The sequence below is a fragment of the Sciurus carolinensis genome, chromosome 11 (assembly GCF_902686445.1).
Source record: "Sciurus carolinensis chromosome 11, mSciCar1.2, whole genome shotgun sequence".
In the NCBI taxonomy this organism is placed as follows: domain Eukaryota; kingdom Metazoa; phylum Chordata; class Mammalia; order Rodentia; family Sciuridae; genus Sciurus; species Sciurus carolinensis.
In genome coordinates, this window is record NC_062223.1 from 13,649,112 (window position 1) to 13,666,053 (window position 16,942).

Consider the following 16,942-nt stretch of genomic DNA (forward strand, 5'->3'; position numbering starts at 1 on the left):
CTTACCCAGGCCCAGCTCCAACTCATCGGCGGCAAGCTCGAAGGTGGGTTTGGAGCCCGGGACGCTGCAGGAGGATAGGCTCACTCCCAAGGTACCTAGGAGGAACGAGACACTGCTCTCAGCGTCGGGCAGCAGCAGTGCCTCCGAAGCCCTCGCCATGGGCATCCTCTCCTCTCTGCAGGTCTCATCAAGGAGAGAAAACCCAGCTCTGGTACCCAGGCCACCAGGCGGGAGGCCTTCCCTCCATTCCTAGAGAATAAACGGAAACCCGCCACACAGCTGACAGGAACTTCCTCACAGTCCCCAGGAGTGTCCCAGGCCCACCCGCTCCGTGGGCTAGTACTCACCCATGCCTTTGGCAACCGCGCTCACCCGCTCTGTGATCTCCTCCAGCCCTACACCTGCCTCGGCCAAGGCACCTGCCACCTGCAGTCAGAGGCCCCCAGGGGAAGGAGTCACTGTACTACTTGAGGGTAGACCATGGGCTCGGGGGACAGAATTCTTGTTGGGGAGAAGGAATCTGAGAATTTCCGTAGTCAACCTGGCCTGTCACATTCAGGGCAGAAGAGTGTCCTCCCCCAGTCAAGGCGCTTGCCCGGAATCTTCAAGGATTCCAGTCTGTTGGGAGCCAGAAGGAATTTTACCAATGGGGAAATGGGCCCAGAAGAGACTAGAGGTCCAATGTCACATAGCCAGCTGGTGGCTAGTTTCCTAACTTGAAGTTTTCTCTCACAGAATATCATCTACACATCCACTCAATTACCCACCCAATTTTTGCCAATCATTTAGTATGTGCTGAAAAAAAAAAAAGAAAGATGCGTGAGCCACAGTGCCTGAGCCACAGTGCCTGCCTTCAGGACACTCAGAGCCCGGGGGTGGTCGGGGAGAAGCAGATAGACACACTGAAAATGGCTGCACGGTGGCAGGAGCAATGATGGAACCCTCAGTGGGAGGTTGCAGGAGCACTGGGTGCTCCTAGTCTGCATGGGTACTGTGGAGAGCAGGGAGAGCCTCCCAGGCTGGGGACAACCCGGCTGAGCCTCTACGGAACGGCAGGAGTTAGCAAAGCCACAGGAGGCTGGGCAGGGAAAAAGGTCTGCCAGGCCATAAATGCAGTGTAAGCAAAGTCACAGAGATGAGCCCAGCCCAGCGGTACAGAGACCTGGCGCTAATAGAACAGAGAGGAAGGTAGGGCTGCTGGGAGGTGCAGCAGGGGTGAGGGTCAGGGAGGGAGGGCAGGGGTGTGGTGGGCACCTGACTAAGAGGCTTGGGCTGACTCTGGTAACCCAAGATGTTTTCAGTGAGCAAACAACTGGTCAGATATCTTTTTTTTTTTTTTTTTTGATATTGGGGATTAAACCCAGGGACACTTTATTACTGAGCCATATCCCCAGCCTTTCCAAAAAATTTTCAGACAGAGTCTTGCTAAATTGCCCAAGTGGGCCTGAAACCGTGATCCTCCTGCCTCCGTCCCCCAAGTCACTGGGATTACAGGTGTGCACCACTGCGCCTGGCTCTGATACACATTTTTACAAGACACCTCCGATGGAGTGTGGAGAGCAGACTGGCAAGGCAGGAAGCAGGCAGGGGAGCCTGGTGAGGTGGCTGCGACCGTGGGGCAAGAGCAGATGAGCCCTGAGCCAAGGCAGGAAGGGAAGGGGAGGACGTGTCAACACGGGCGTTGGAGAGAAGCGCCAGAACAGGGCCATGCCTGGCTGAGGGGTGGGGAAGAGAGGCGGGATGGGACAAAGCCTGTATTCTGGGCTTAGGTGGCTGAGGGATGGTGGGGCTTCCCGGGTCAGAGAGGAGTGAGTGGAAAGGTCCAGTTACCAGGTGCGGCCCAGAGGCAGAGCGGCCGGCCTCCGGGTCTGGGTGGGCGCTCACCTTGTGGATGAGCACTGTGCCACACAGGCCTCTCCGGCCTGCCTTCTTCAGGACCGTGAAGGCACTGTCATCCCCGATGACCACCATTTCCACAGGGATGCCTTCTGCCCGGGCCTGTTCCCGGGCCAGGCCAAAGTTGAGCCGATCCCCAGTGTAGTTCTTCACGATGAGGAGGGTCCCCGCTGTAGGAACGGCCAGCAGAGCCCTCTCACTACCTACTCTCATCCCACCCCCCAGTGGGTTCTCCCACACAGCACCCCTTCCCACACGCCAGCCTGACCTGTGCCCGCCTGGGCCACAGCCCTGATGGCCGCCAGGATGCTGCCCACGGCTGGGGAAGCGAACACGGCTCCGGCGATGACCCCCGTCAGCATCCCCTTCCCAATGAAACCTGGAGACCGGGAGGGGCGGAGTGAGGGTGCCGGGTGGGGACTGTGCCTGCAGACACTGGGGCTTCCCACAGCCTGGACACCACGTTCCTGAGCCCTACTCTGTACTTGTGCTAAAAGACCCCCAGATCTTCACATGGCTGACCCCTTCTTGGGGGTCATCTTGGAGAGGCCTTTCCTGACCTCCCGTCCTAAGGCAGTCACCCCCTCTAGTTACTCACTGGTGCTCACATTGTCCTATGGTCTTTCTATGTCACTTAGCACTCTCTGTTTGCTTCTGTTTACTCAGCCACTGTCCACCCCAAGTAGGCTCTAAGCTCCATGAGAGTGGGGACCTTGTCTATCTGGTTCACTGGCACACCCCTGGTGTCCAGGACAATGCCAGGCACATAGCAGGTCCCCTGATGTTTGCTGAGTGAATGAACAGGTTTGCTGAAGAGAGACAGGAGAGGTACAAATGACACAAGGCCTGGTAACTGTCAAGAGTTCTCAAGGAGAGCTCAGGTCCCTGGCACCAAACGGGAGAAAACCCAGGACTGTCCTTGTGTGGGAAGCATCAGAGTGGGATGCAGAAGGGTCCTGTTCCGGCTGGAGAATCAGGAAGGCTGTCTAGAGGAGGGGTGGGTCAGCAGGGCCTGGGAGCTCACCTGGCCCAACCTCATGCTTCTGAATATAGAAATCAGATCCAGAGAAGGTTCTGACTGGCCCTAGAGCACAGCCTATGGGAGGGTAAGTGGGAACCAGGCCCCTGTTCTGTACCTGGCCTGTACCTCACACCAGCACCGAGGATCTCCCAGAAGCCCCCACCAACTCTGTCCAGCACTTCCCACCCCAAACCTAGCACACTCACCAGCGTGGGCAGGCTCGTGGCCAGAGCCCCCACCCGACAGCACTGCCACCCGGCCCTTGAGGTTGTCCAGGTCAGAACGGAGGGCAACTCGGTGGCCCTGTAGGAGCTGCAAGTTGGGGTTGCAGGCCACCAGGCCAGCAAGGGCATCATCAGCACAGCCTGCCACCGAGTTCACCAGTTTCTTAGAGGACTGAGAGAGAGGAGTGAAGAGGAGGTTCAGGATGTGGTCAGCAGGGATACCTGCATCCTGCCCAGTCACAGTGCTACACCAGAGACCCCTCTCCATGTTCCCCCAGGAACTCCAGGGTGAGTGACTTTAATACAAAGAAAATGGGGGAGATGAGTCCTCAAAATCTGAAGAATCAAAGGAGATGCCTTGGGCTGAGGCTCCTGCAGCAGGGAAGGGTCCCGGCAGGCACCACACCCATGCGATGCTCTAGCTGGCCTCCAAGGCAGGGCCAGAGGCCTGGGCTCCTGGTGGGCCAGGCCCAGTGCTGGGCGCTGGGTGTGAAGAACACAATGCTGTTCCTGCCTCTGACGGAAACAGAGGTCATTTCCACACGCTGCACCAGAGGGATGCGCATGTGCCACAGGAGCACGGGGAGGACCTGGCCTCCTGAGGACATCTGGAAGTCTCCGTGAAGGCTAAGGAGGAGACGGGCAGGCAAACGCGAGTGGGCCACGGGGAGTGAGCCAAGGCCTGGGGGCGTGAAATAGTACCGGGGCTCTAGGAGACAAGTTAGGCCCTCACAGGGGCTGCCTGAGGAGGCAGGCTGTGGGAGGGGGAGCTCAGCTGAGCGGATACAGGGGTACAGGCAGAGGTGAGCAGTGTGGGCGCTACAGGGGTTCAGAGCTTGGGCTTGGCAGTCATGGGTTCTTGGGTTCAAATCCCGCTTCTCCCTTTTCTTTAGCTGTGAAAACTCAGTGAAGATACATCATTGTTCTAAGTGTATTTATTTTATTTTTTTATTTTTTGGTACTGGGTATTGAACCCAGGGGTGCTTAACCACTGAGTTACATCGCCAGCCCTTTTTTTATTATTTTGAGACAGGGTCTCATTAAGTTTCTTAGGGCCTTGCTAAGTTGCTGAGGCTGGCCTCAAACTTGCAATCCTCCTGCCTCAGCTTCCTTGAGTCACTGGGATTACAGGCTGCACCCTACGCCGAGCCAGAGCTCAAGCCTTTCTCTTCAAAACAGGGATTACTAGACCACAGCTTGTATGTGTGGTGTAGCAAAAGCTCAATAAAGAGCGCTATGCTGGGCTGGGGTTGTGGCTCAGTGGTGGAGTGCTTGCCTAGCATGTGTGGGGTGCTGGGTTCAATTCTCAGCACTGCATATCAGTAAATGAAAAAAATAAAGGTTCATTGACAACTATTAAACAAACAAAAAAAAAGCGGCTATGCCTTTTCAAACAGGCTCTGAAAACCAAGAGCCAACTGAGCAAGGGCTGTGGCCTGGGATGCAGCCCCGCCTTTGTCCTCCAGAGACAGTGAGGAGGCCTACTGTGGACCCAGAGGCGCTCTCAGCGCCACCTAGTGGTCCAGGGGTGTCCTGCAGCTGATTCAGGTCTTAAGGAGGCCTCAGCTCCTTCTCAGGCTGCCAGCCTTTTCCTGAGTCCAACAAGGGCCAGGTCCAGGATGCCAGGTTAAAGATGAGGTCAGTAGGCAGTAAGGAGAATAAGAAGCCTGGTTGGGCGCAGTGGCCCATGCCTGTAATCCCAGTGGCCTGGGAGGCTGAGACAGGAGGATTGTGAGGTCAAAGCCAGCCTCAGCAAAGATGAGGTGCTAAGCAACTCAGTAAGACCCTGTCTCTAAATAAAATACAAAATAGGACTGGGGATGTGGTTCAGTGGTTAAGTACCCCTGAGTTCAATCCCCAGTATCCTCCACTCCCGAAAAAAAAAAAAAAAAAAAAGAAGAAGAAGCCTGGTTGCATCTGCCAAGCAGGAACCAAGAGCCAGGACTGTTTCTAAGTGCTTCTGAACATGTCTCTCTTAATTTTCCAGCAACCCTGGGGAGGAAAGATTAGCCCAAGGAGGAAAGTGAGAAACAGATCAATGACTTTACCCAAAAGTTACACAACTAGGAAGTGTCCAGGTCTGCCTGGCTCCAAAGCTGGTTCCCTTCTGGCCATAATAGGCTGCTTTCTCAAGTGTTTGAAGGGAGGTGCAGGGTGACAGAGGTCTTGCCCTAGGAACAGTATGGGTCTGTTGCTCTTAGAGCTTACCAGGGCCTGGGACATATAATAAAGTTGTGAGTTTGTGTCAACTCCTAGCCCAGCTTCCAACACCACTACCCTCCAAGAATCTGTCCTGCCTAAACTTCTCAACCATCCCTCTATCACAGCCAGAGAAGGGCCTGAGGACCAGTGCCATCTCTGGTTCCCAGAGATCTCAGGCATTATCCAAGAACAACAGAACTCTGCTCTGATCAACACCTCACAAGCAGTTGTTAGCAGGCCTTAATCTACTACACTGCAGAAGAAGAAAAAGAGGCTCCGAGAGGTCAAGATTTCCATAAAAGGCCACACACACAGCTGGTGGATGGCAGGCTAAAATCTAAACTCAGATCTGTTTAATGCTTGCTTAGGTTCAGATCAGTTTTAAAGTGGGCCTGGAACAAAGGCCCAGAGCTTCCTACACCATAAACCCCAGCTTTGAGACCAGACCACATGTGGTTCAGGAACAGGCACAAGGTCATACTTCCTGATTCCTTTTGTGACTAGCACAGTGACTATTACAGAACAAGTAACTGTTATTGTTGTAAATGTATAACCCAGGCCCAGACAGACAGGTTTCAGAGGGACTTAGGGATAAGCCTCAGGCCTGGCTAGGACCAGTGGTCTGCTGAAGGGGAGGGAAGCAGAGATCCGGCCCTGAGAGAGGATGAGCCTCTCTCTTAACCTCCCAAACTCAGGGGGCCACAGAATCTCACTGTGAGGTGTAAGGAACCCCAGCATGCCCAGGACTGGGATGTTCACTGCTTCAAGACCACCATGCTCTCCCCTGCCCTGGCCCCCATCCCCAGGACTCACCATGGTGGGGAGGCTCTGAAGCAATCTGAGTTCCCACTTCTGCACTGAGCTGCTTCAGGATGGGCAATCCTAGGGTGCCACCTGGGTCTGAGCACAGTGGAGGTGAAAGCACCACCTGTGGGGCAGGTAACGATACAGGCTGCTGAAGGCACTTGCAGCTGAATGGCATGATCACGCCTGCAGTGCCTTAGGAATTAGGGAACTGCCCTAGACTTCGATCCAAGTCCAAATTCTAGTACGTGGGCTCAGGATGGAGAACGGCATGGAGCAGACCAAGGTTCACTTTCATACTTGGCTGCCAGGAGAGATCGATCTGCATTGGGCACAGCACTGTCTTTATGTCCAGGAGCAGAGCACCCTCCTAATCAAGGAGCAAAGTTACCCAGAGTAACTTCATTACTTACATGGGCCTCACTTATGGTGAAAAAGTTACAAAGGTCTTCATATACTCACTCTTGTTGACCTGGGCACCACACCAGGAGGGAGCCAACTGTGTGACTCTGTTTTATTTCTGGGAAACAGACTCAGAGCTCTAGTGACTTGTCCAAGTGTTTGAGTCAGGACTCAAACCCATGTGTAGTCTTTGTTTAAAGCCTGTGTTCTTTCTACTGATAACTCCGTGCTCCAAAGTCAGGGAAGTCCTGCTGTAGGAAACCCCATGTGTAAATCACACACCTCAGTTCAGCCTGGTTCCGCTGTGTCTTGGGGTCATCTAGGCCTTGGTTCACTATGCACACACGCACTGAGAACCACCTAGACCCGGTTCTGCAACTACCTCTGCCTCAATTTACTGGAAGGATATTAAAACCATTTCCCCCTCTAAGCCTCAGCCTCCTTATTTTTAAAACATAAGCTAGCTCCTTTCTGGCATTCTGCAGGTGCTGCAAGCCACAGCTGCTTCTCCAGCACCTTGGGGAGCTTTTCTGATGTGACCTGGCCTGGAGGATGCAGGACTGACAGGGATGCCCTCCGGGCTCATTAAGGCTCTCACCGGTGAAGTACCGGTTTTGTGTTTGAGGTCGGAATTGGTACAACGGGGGCGAATGGGGGCACTGATAATCCTATGCAAGCGTCCTGGTGGGCCCTTCAAAGTGTGAAGAATAAAATACAGAAGTGAGCATCCTGGTGGGTCCCAGGTGAGGCGGGGTGGGTGTTCGAAGGCCGGGCATCGGCTGGATTCGAGGACACTGGGAGTTAAGGAGAGGGAAGCACGGTTCTATTCTGGGATGTGCACAGATCCCTGTCACCTCCCTCCCTCTCAGGGTCTCTGCATTCCTTCCAACTCCAAAAGAGGTTCAGCCCCGAGGGCTCTTGGAGCAATGAATGGGGGGGAAGAGGACGGGGTCTGAGGAAGGACGGGGGTTGCGGATTGCGGCCAGGGATCGGCGGGCGAGCTCCGAGGACGTAGGGGACAATGGAGCACCTCCCCAACCCGCTCACGCCTGCCTCAGCCAGCTCCGCAGCAAGTCCGTTTCGCTAGGACCCCCAACGGTTCGCCCTCATCCGGGCACTGCGAGCTCCGTCGGCAAGAGACGGGGCGGGGCCCCGGGGGGTGGAGCCTCCCTTGGTTGGCTGCCTGGGGCTCCCTGAGTCCTCCAAGAGGCCAGGTGAGGCCGTCCCGTGATGCCCCGCGCCCCGGCCGCTCTGGCCTGCAACGTGTTTCTGGGGCGGAGGCAGCGGCAGTAGAGTTGGCTGCGCGCGGGTGGGGGCTCCCTGTCTCTTCGCTCGTGTCCATCTCTCTATCGTCGCCCTCGGCTCCCGACGGGCCGGTCCAGGCCTCGACATGTCGTACAACTACGTGGTAACGGCGCAGAAGCCCACCGCCGTGAACGGCTGCGTGACCGGTGAGGCTGCCAGGGCCGGAGACCCTGGCGAGGGAGGGAGCTGGTGGGAACCGAGGCCTAGGGAGGCTCGCGGCCCCGGGGCGGCCGGGCAGGACCCGGCCGGGCAATGGAAGGCGCTGGCGGCGGAGGAACCTCCCCAGCCCCGAGCTCAAAGGCGCTGTTCCAACACGCGCCTTCGGGGCAATAGAACCTGCTCTTGAGGGTCCCCTTTCGTCCTAGGAGGTCACTTGGCCTCGAGATCACGGCCGGGTCCAGTGGGACCGAGAGCCAAGTTGAGTTGATTGTGCAGTGTTGCTTGAACCTCGAGATTGGCCTCATGTGGTCGGGGGAAGGGGTGGTGGTGATGGCGCCTTTGGGACCAGAATTTTCACGTGGGGAAGCCTGGGGGGCCCAGAAGGTGGAGGAATGTGAGCAATGTCCGCACTCACCCGAAGAGGGAGAGGAGCCCTCTGCAGACCCACCCTTTTGCCCGGGGCTGTTGTTTACTTGAGGGCGCTGCTGGAGAAGAGGTTTTGGTTGGCCCAGCCCAGTGCTGGATTTGCCTTGTTGACTGTATGCAAGGATCGTTAAGGACACTGATGTTCAGAACCAGAGAATGTTCACATTCTCAGCTGAATATGCAGCCCCCTAACTTGTATGTTTATGTCAATCCTGATGATGATTCTAGAAAAAAAAAAATCCGTTGTTTAGAGAGCTGGGGGTGGCCAAGAGTGGTATTGGTAGATTACTGGGAGGGCACGAGGTGTAGAGAAAATGCAGAAAGCTCTTGAGAATTTTCATTTGACCCAGTCTGTTTGGCAAAAGTTTGGCGACGCTTTAGACGACTGGAAGAGACGAACACTTTCTCCTGCATCCTCAATTAGAGTCTGCCATCGTAATAGGAAAGTGAAATTCAGCAGTCATCGGAAGGGTTTTTACAGTCACTATTCATTGAAGGACACTCTGCTCTTTGGCCTCCAGTTCAGTTTTCTTTGGTCTGATTAGGGAAGCAGCTTTGTTGAGTATGTGAAGTGAGACTCTTGCGAGTGCTGGATTTGGCAAGAATAGGAGTAAACAGAAGGAGTCAGAGAAACTCATGAATTAAATGCAAGTTCTGAGGGTATTTAGGTGTAGACAATGATAAGATTAGAGGGCTTGGGAGGCCCTTCCTTCAGCTTTAAAAGTTAGATGACCTGTTCTTTCAGGACATTTTACTTCAGCTGAAGACTTGAACTTGTTGATTGCCAAAAACACGAGATTAGAGATCTATGTGGTCACTGCGGAGGGGCTTCGGCCAGTCAAAGAGGTGGGCATGTATGGGAAGATTGCAGTCATGGAGCTTTTCAGGCCCAAGGTAAGTGTTCCCAGTTCCCAGGGATGAGCAACAAAGGAAGGACTGTTGGACTTAGGTTGTTTTGACAGCAGATTTCAGGATATACTTTTCCTAACAAGCTTCCTGGAAGTAGGGGAGATTCATTAGGAAAACATTTATTAAGTTGACTTCTTCAGGAAGGAGAAATTAAAGCAGTTTGAAATATGGGTCACTATAGTGCTTAGTGGAGGGTAGGATATAGAGTGGAGCAGTCTAGCTTCATTCTTATTCTCACTTCAAGTGTCCCTTTATTTATCACTAAAGGCACCCTTCAGAGCCTTTATTTCCCCGTCTCCAAAGTGGGGGTAACAGTATCCAATCCCTCAGGTTGTGAAGATTAATGATTCAATAACATAGGGTGTTAGCACATGAGAAGCATTCACTGTCATGTTAACAGCTTCCATAATCATTGTCTTTATAATCCAAATGTCTTTATCCGGATAACCACCACATTGTTTCATTATATCTTAACTGAATCTGACAAGAAAACTGTGGGTTCAACATTTCAATTTTAACTCTTTGAACAAAACACCTATGTTTTTAAGGTCTGTGTTAAATAAGATTTTGCAGATCCATTATTGCTTTCATTGTTATTACCACATGTTTTTCTCTCCAAATACTTGGAAAGGAATGGGGGAGGAACTACATTCTTCTTTCAGAATTTGAATGGAATGATTGAGATTAGCCTGAAAGCAAAATAGATGAAAACAGTGTATATAGAGCAGATATGGAGAATCATGAAAACAAGGACTAGATGTTTACCAGCTTCAGTTCTGGCCTCTTGTACATACCCTTAGGGCTTGTGTGTACATAGTGTATGTTACAAACTCACCATGTATTTTCTCTTTAGGGAGAGAAGAATTTGGAAAGTTCTTAAAGAGCTTAGCATGCTTAAAGAATGATGCTTAAAGGCTGAACAGGTTGTTCCTGTTTTTGAAAGACCTCTTTTGATGGCATAATGTTGGTTTCCAGGGGGAGAGCAAGGACCTGCTGTTTATCTTGACAGCTAAATACAATGCCTGCATCCTGGAGTATAAGCAGAGCGGCGAGAGCATTGATATCATTACACGAGCACATGGCAATGTCCAGGTGAGATGGCTGCTTCAGGCTGATGAGAATTTTTCAGGTAGGGCTATCATGATTCAGTGAAGAACCCTGGAGTGCCAGGGCAGCCCTCTATATGATCAGAGAAACAAGGAGAAAACCTTTAAGGTTTTGAGTTATTTTGAGAGTTCAAGGGACAGGGAATAATTTACTGAGATTCAGTGTTAAACAAAAAAAGTGTGTATTGTTATGTGGACTCTTTGGCATATCAGGTGTATGTTACTCATTCTCTGCCTCTCTCAAACCTGTCCTCTGGGAAGGACAGGTTTTTTTGCCTGGTGTTCTGTTACTTTGTGGATGTTGAGATTCTTCCCTAATCCTGGTTTTGTTTCTCAGGATCGTATTGGCCGCCCCTCAGAAACTGGCATTATTGGTATCATTGACCCTGAGTGTCGAATGATTGGCCTGCGACTCTACGATGGCCTCTTCAAGGTTATTCCACTAGATCGGGACAATAAAGAGCTCAAGGCCTTTAACATCCGTCTGGAGGAATTGCATGTCATCGATGTCAAGTTCCTATATGGTTGTCAAGCACCCACCATTTGCTTTGTCTACCAGGTACCAAATTGGGAGGGGAGAGGGGGAAACTGGTTTGGAATGATAGGAGTTGGTTTTTGCTAATGAAATGTCTGGATTTGGTAGTAGCCGAGGGAGAAGTGTTGAATGTGTTTGTCCTGAGTGTTTTGAACAGTACAGTTAATATGGGTCAGATTTTGGTTCCTTTGGAGTGCAAAGTCCTTATTGTAGAGGCAGCAAGCTCTCTAGGACTTGTAGCAGGTTTTAATCCTGAGATTATACACTGTTTATAGGCCTTGGAGATTTTAAGGGTGACCCAGTTTATGCTTTGTCTGAGTCTCTTACTGGAATGCTAGGGGATTATGAAAACTTAGTTGTGGAGAAATGATCTAGAATTGACCTTTGTGAGCAAAGAGCAAATGCCTGATTTTGTCTTCTAAGAAGAGGTTTGCCTTTGTCTGGTATTCATTTTCTGATCACTTGCTGGCTCTTGACTTCTATTTTAGTCTGTGCCTAAAACTTCAGCAGAGCTGATCCTGGGCAGCTGTTCTCTGGTCCAGATCTGTTCAGTGGGGGTGGGGTTGTGGAGCTCCAACCTAACATGCCAATGTCTTGGTAAAATCCTGGACTATTAAAACAAAGACCTGGCCAGCCTGAGGTCATTTCACTTCCATGTGGTTAAATAAATGACAGAAGGAAGTGACTTTCTAATTCCACATAGAGAGGTAGCATGTGTGTCATGTAAATACTCTGGTAACTGTATAAAGTGTTGGAAGTACTCATGTATTTTTGTATATTTCTTATCATCATTGTAAGTGCTACAGTCCTAAGGCTTGTTGGAATAAAGTTTAATTAAATAAAGTCAAAACAAGTTTAGGAGATTTTATTTGGTCTACTAGCTTTCAGAGCTGAAACAAATAAAAACAATTTCTCCCTTTTCTTCAGTATTGTAGATGATAGGTCACTAAAACATTGGTACTGTTGATTATTCAAGACTGGCTGACTGTTCCCAGCCCCAGGGTTGCCAGTTGTGGAACCATCTTCTTTGTGTCTCAGTGGCCCAAATCCATCCTTATTTGAACTTCTTGTAAAGATGGGTCTTACTCATTGATGGAAAAGTCTTTATCAACTAAAAATTACTGTCTCCTGTTTCATGCCAACAATTCAATTTGACAAATATTCGGGTGCCTCCCATGCGAAAGCGCTCATGCTAGTGCTTCAGGAGCTGTCACTGTGATTGAGGTGTGGTCCCTGCCCTGAAATACATCACTGAAGTCCTTCCATGACTTCTCAAACTCTCCTTTGGCCTTTGTTGAAGCCGTCTTCCCTTGACTGAACATAACCTTCTCCCTGTCCCTGCTCTTTAGCTTCTAAAGGTGACTTTGGCAGCCCCAAGACTGATGTGAGTCATGATTCCAAAAAAGGAGGGGAAGAGTCACGATTCAGAAAAAAGAGGGGAAGAATGGCATTGATAGTGGCAGGGCTGAGAGTTTTGACTCCTGTAGAGGAGCCCTCCCATCACCCCCTCAATGCTTTTAAGAATTGGATCCATTTTTTTTTTTTTTTCTTTTTTAAAATCACTTAGAGTTAGCCTCTCAATGTGTTTTTCTCTAGCTATTTTGTAAGTTCCTTGAAGGCAAGGAACACACTGCACTGCATCTCTTCCAGTGCTCAGTGCAAGCGACAGCTTGATTTTTTTTTTTTTTTCTGTTGAAACCTTTGTTGGTTGAGTTTTAGAAATAGTAGATCTCAGATAGCAGTGGTCTGCTCAGAAATTAAACATAGGCTCAGGTGACTGTTAGCATGCTGAAGGGCAAGGATGGGAAGGTTGACATGACAGAATTGTCCAAACCTGGCAGTTGGTGGCTGGCCCCTTTCAGGACCCGGCAACTCAAGAATCATCCTTCCTAAACACTAACCATTCCACCTTTTCTCCCCAGGACCCTCAGGGGCGGCACGTAAAAACCTATGAGGTATCTCTCCGAGAGAAGGAGTTCAATAAGGGCCCGTGGAAGCAGGAAAATGTAGAGGCTGAAGCCTCCATGGTGATTGCAGGTTGGTCACGGGTTAGGGAATTTGCCTTCCACAGGTCTTCCCATTCTTGTTATCTTCCTCACCTTTGGTGCTCAGCACTGGTGGTGTGTGTTGCTTACTCCTCCTCACCCCACTCTGTCTGCCTGTCTCTCTCTCTCTGATGTGTTTTCTTTCTTTTTTAATTTAATTTAATTTTTTTTAGTTGTAGATGGAGACAATGTATGTATGTATTTATTTATTTATTTTTATGTGGTGCTCAGTATTAAACCCAAGTGCTCTACCACTGAGCTACAGCTCCAGCCCTAAATGTGCTTTCTTGTGCTTTTTCCATTTGTCTTTGGATTTTGTTTTTACTCCTCCCCTTTGATGTATAACTTTCCTTTTACTTGAGATTCAGTGATTGACTATAAATCATTGAGGTGGATTTGCAGAGAGGCATATGGGGATGAGTCTCATTGGTTTATTGCTGGGCATAACATGAAAACTAAAGGAAACCAGTAGAGCTTATCTAATCTGACTTCTTTTCAGAGATGAGGAAACAGGGCCAGAGGGACTTGCCCATGCCTGCCCATAAGTGACAAAACCTGGGCTAGAATCCAGGCTGCACTGCCCCTTATCCTGTGTTCTTCCCCCAACATTATGTCATCTGTCTTGCCTGGTAGAGAAGTTTTAAAACGCTTAATCAAGGGAAAATTTACTCTTCTAAATGGTGGCTCTGATAATGGGGGGATTTACCCTAAGGGACAATTTTAGACTTGTTAAAAAGGGTCGATAGTTTGGGAGAGAAAACAGGGAGAGTGCACATGGAAGAACGTGGAGAAGACTCCCTGCTAATGGGAACAGCAAAGCACTAAAAGAGAGGCAAAAGCAAACAAATAACCCTGTTGGGTGTCTGTAGTCCCAGCCTTGGGAGACTGAAGTGGGAGGATCCGTTGAGCTGAGGAATTCAAGAGCAGCCTGGGCAGCGTAGCAAGATCCCATCTTAAAAGAAAGGATGAATCCTTTGGCTGGGTGTAGCTCAATGGCTTAGTTTGCAGGAGACCCTGCCACCTCTGGCTTGGTAAGTCCAAAGTGCTGAGCATTCTAAGCTGTTGTCTTTCTCCTGCAGTCCCAGAGCCCTTTGGAGGAGCCATCATCATTGGACAGGAGTCCATTACCTATCACAATGGCGACAAGTACCTGGCGATTGCCCCTCCTATCATCAAGGTGAACAAATCTTTTACTTTTTCTTCCATCTCTTCTTTCTTAGTTCTTACTCTGCTATTCCTTTACTCCCCTTTCGTCAAAAGGAGATTCATAAGACATCGGTTACGCTAGTCACTATGTATATAAATGAATGTTTTTCCATTCCATTTTTTTTGGAAATGCAGAGTGAGATTGGCCCGGTTTTACTTACAGAGATCTTACTTGTTAAGTAAAAGAAATACCAATCAAAATAGATTTATCCTGTTCATCAACTTGGGCAAATTTTTGGTTCAAATCATGTAAGGTAACATACTGATAAATTATTGCTGTTATATTGATAAATTATATAGACTCTAAAAAATGAGTCTTAAAAAATTTCAAATCCTCAACATATTCAAGTTATGAAAATTAAACCTTAAAAACTTGATTTTCTTTTCTTTTCTTTTTGAGAATAAATAACATCTATGATCCATTCATAGTCTAGTGAAATTGCAGCTGTAGCTTCTTCTCTCTCCTTTTCTATTTTTTGCAGTGCTGGGAATTGAACTCAGGGGCTCCCACATGTTGGGCAAGGGCTATACCACTGAGCTACGCCCTCTAGGCCCCCTAATTCTATATGTTTTTGTTTTCTGTAGAATGATATGTGAGTAAACATTTAGGAAATGTTAATTGAATGCCTCAGAAAATTCTTTTCATGGTTAAAAAAAAAAAAAGCTGTCCATTTTCTATCGTGTACAATGTTAGCAGACTGGATTCCTTGCTGATAAAATGGTTGGGTTTGGCAAAGGGAGTGGTCGGCTCAGGTTTGCCTTCTGATTTGGAAGATGCTTACTCTAAGGGTTATTCCCTCCTGCTGGCAGCAAAGCACAATTGTGTGCCACAATCGGGTAGACCCTAATGGTTCTCGATACCTGCTGGGAGACATGGAAGGACGACTCTTCATGCTGCTTTTGGAGAAGGAGGAACAAATGGATGGTACTGTCACCCTCAAAGATCTCCGTGTGGAGCTCCTCGGAGAGGTAGGGCTTGTCCCTACTCTGCCCCATCTTCTAGGTGCCTAGTGATCCCGGATATGTGTTTCCTCACTTGTGCTCTGGGAATTATGTTGCTTAAAACCTTAACACTGACAGCAACAGTCCATCAGTCCTGATGAGGAAGTTTATTTTCTAATGAGTTATATGTTAGAGAATCTCCCAGGCCCTTGGACACTACCTCAAGCATAAAAAAAGAGACACAGTATGGAATTAAAAGATTAATGTAGGGCTGACAGTCAGTCCTGGGAGGGGGTTCCCAAAAAGCTAATGCTTATGCAGTGACTTGTAGAGGTTTCTAATTATTTTGTGCAGATTGGTGCTATTGGGATTAAAGTTACTGTTTGGAGCAGGCATGTACGAGATAAATTATAGATTTTTCTGAGTGGAGGGATGTGATAAATGAATCATAAACTTCAGGGATATAGTGACATTTGCTTAGCGTGGTCTGGGGATTGAGTGGAGAACAGTTTCCAAATGGTTGCTTTAGTAGGGAGTTTCTCAGGGGGTGTCAGAGACCATGTGGACTCCATCTTGATTTCTCATGTGCCGACTTCCTTCTAGACCTCCATTGCTGAGTGCCTAACGTACCTTGATAATGGTGTTGTGTTCGTCGGGTCTCGCTTAGGTGACTCCCAGCTTGTGAAGGTGAGAAGACATCTTTCTGGCTTCTTGTTTTTGCAGTACTCACTGTTCCTTCATCAAACTTCTCAGTTTGCGCCTCTCACAATTTCTCCAATTTATCCACATTCCTGTTCTGCAGCTCTCTACTTACTTAGTTTGACAACCTACCCTTGACTAACTCTTTGACTTATTGGTTCTTGAGCAAATGTGCCAGGCAAGGAGCTAGGTGCTGTGGCTACCACGGTGAGCGTGACCTGGTTTCTACCCTCAAATAGGTCATAGTATAATGTAGTGGATCCCCTTTAGAATACTAACCCTGGACTTTCTCCTCTGAAATGTGCATGCGTACATTTTAGTTTATTTTCTAAAAATTGTCTGCTTCTCTGAAAGCCACGTATGACTTCAGGTTGGAACTTGCTGGCTAGTCAGCGTACTACCTGCAGAATAGCCATGCTCCTTACGGCAGCAGTCCCCTTCTTGGAGCATCTCTGGAGTCCAAGGACAGATCTAGGAGGACTGAGAGTTTCTTTGGGATAATGACCCTCACTAGGGTTAGTCTGTCAGGGTGTTCTGGGACTGATATTGTTCTTTCCTCTTAGCTCAACGTTGACAGCAATGAACAAGGCTCCTATGTAGTGGCCATGGAAACCTTCACCAATTTAGGACCCATTGTGGATATGTGCGTGGTGGACCTGGAGAGGCAGGGGCAGGGGCAGGTACGAGGGTTTTGTGGGAATGGATACTTGGTGTGCCCACTCAAACTGTTCTTGCTGTGCTTATCTAGAATGGGCAGTGTGTACCGAACGGACTTTCAGGAGCCTTGCTGACTAATCCCAGGGATGCAAGGAAAACTTTGATTTATTTTGTGCCTGTTTTCATCTGCCAATCACTCAGTAGACCTTATCTGTAATCTCACAATCACCCTGTTAGTCAGGATTGATTCTTGGCCATCTCAGAAGTAAAGAAATTTAGGGCTGAAAAAGTTTGAATAACTTGTTCAATGTCACCTGACTAATAATTGGCAGGAGTGCCTGACTCCAGATCATTTGCTCTTTCTGGTAACTAGAAAGCGGGCTTGTTAGGAGCAATGGTGGGAG

General features: G+C 49.2%; 2 protein-coding genes across 3 annotated transcripts in view; one reads left to right on the plus strand and one right to left on the minus strand.

The window, feature by feature from the left end:
* The window catches only part of Tkfc (triokinase and FMN cyclase), a 13,971-nt gene extending 6,356 nt beyond the window's left edge, over positions 1-7,615 (minus strand). The window contains exons 1-7 of one of the 2 annotated variants that reach the window (XM_047517101.1): positions 7,597-7,615; positions 6,157-6,271; positions 3,124-3,313; positions 2,165-2,275; positions 1,885-2,066; positions 348-426; positions 6-95 (exon numbers count right to left, since the gene is read on the minus strand). In XM_047517101.1, the coding sequence (XP_047373057.1) occupies positions 6-95; positions 348-426; positions 1,885-2,066; positions 2,165-2,275; positions 3,124-3,313; positions 6,157-6,159 (655 nt within the window). In that variant the 5' untranslated portion in view covers positions 6,160-6,271; positions 7,597-7,615. Of the gene's footprint in view, positions 1-5; positions 96-347; positions 427-1,884; positions 2,067-2,164; positions 2,276-3,123; positions 3,314-6,156; positions 6,351-7,596 lie in introns of those variants that run through there. The other variant, XM_047517099.1, reaches the window with a different exon arrangement.
* A 181-nt stretch (positions 7,616-7,796) lies between these two features.
* Ddb1 (damage specific DNA binding protein 1) overlaps positions 7,797-16,942 on the plus strand; it is a 29,468-nt gene continuing 20,322 nt past the window's right edge. The window contains exons 1-9 of the mRNA XM_047517094.1: positions 7,797-8,000; positions 9,185-9,333; positions 10,324-10,440; positions 10,792-11,013; positions 12,912-13,026; positions 14,114-14,211; positions 15,051-15,209; positions 15,786-15,869; positions 16,445-16,561. Coding sequence (XP_047373050.1) covers positions 7,940-8,000; positions 9,185-9,333; positions 10,324-10,440; positions 10,792-11,013; positions 12,912-13,026; positions 14,114-14,211; positions 15,051-15,209; positions 15,786-15,869; positions 16,445-16,561 — 1,122 coding nt within the window. The 5' untranslated portion in view covers positions 7,797-7,939. The remainder of the gene's footprint in view (positions 8,001-9,184; positions 9,334-10,323; positions 10,441-10,791; positions 11,014-12,911; positions 13,027-14,113; positions 14,212-15,050; positions 15,210-15,785; positions 15,870-16,444; positions 16,562-16,942) is intronic.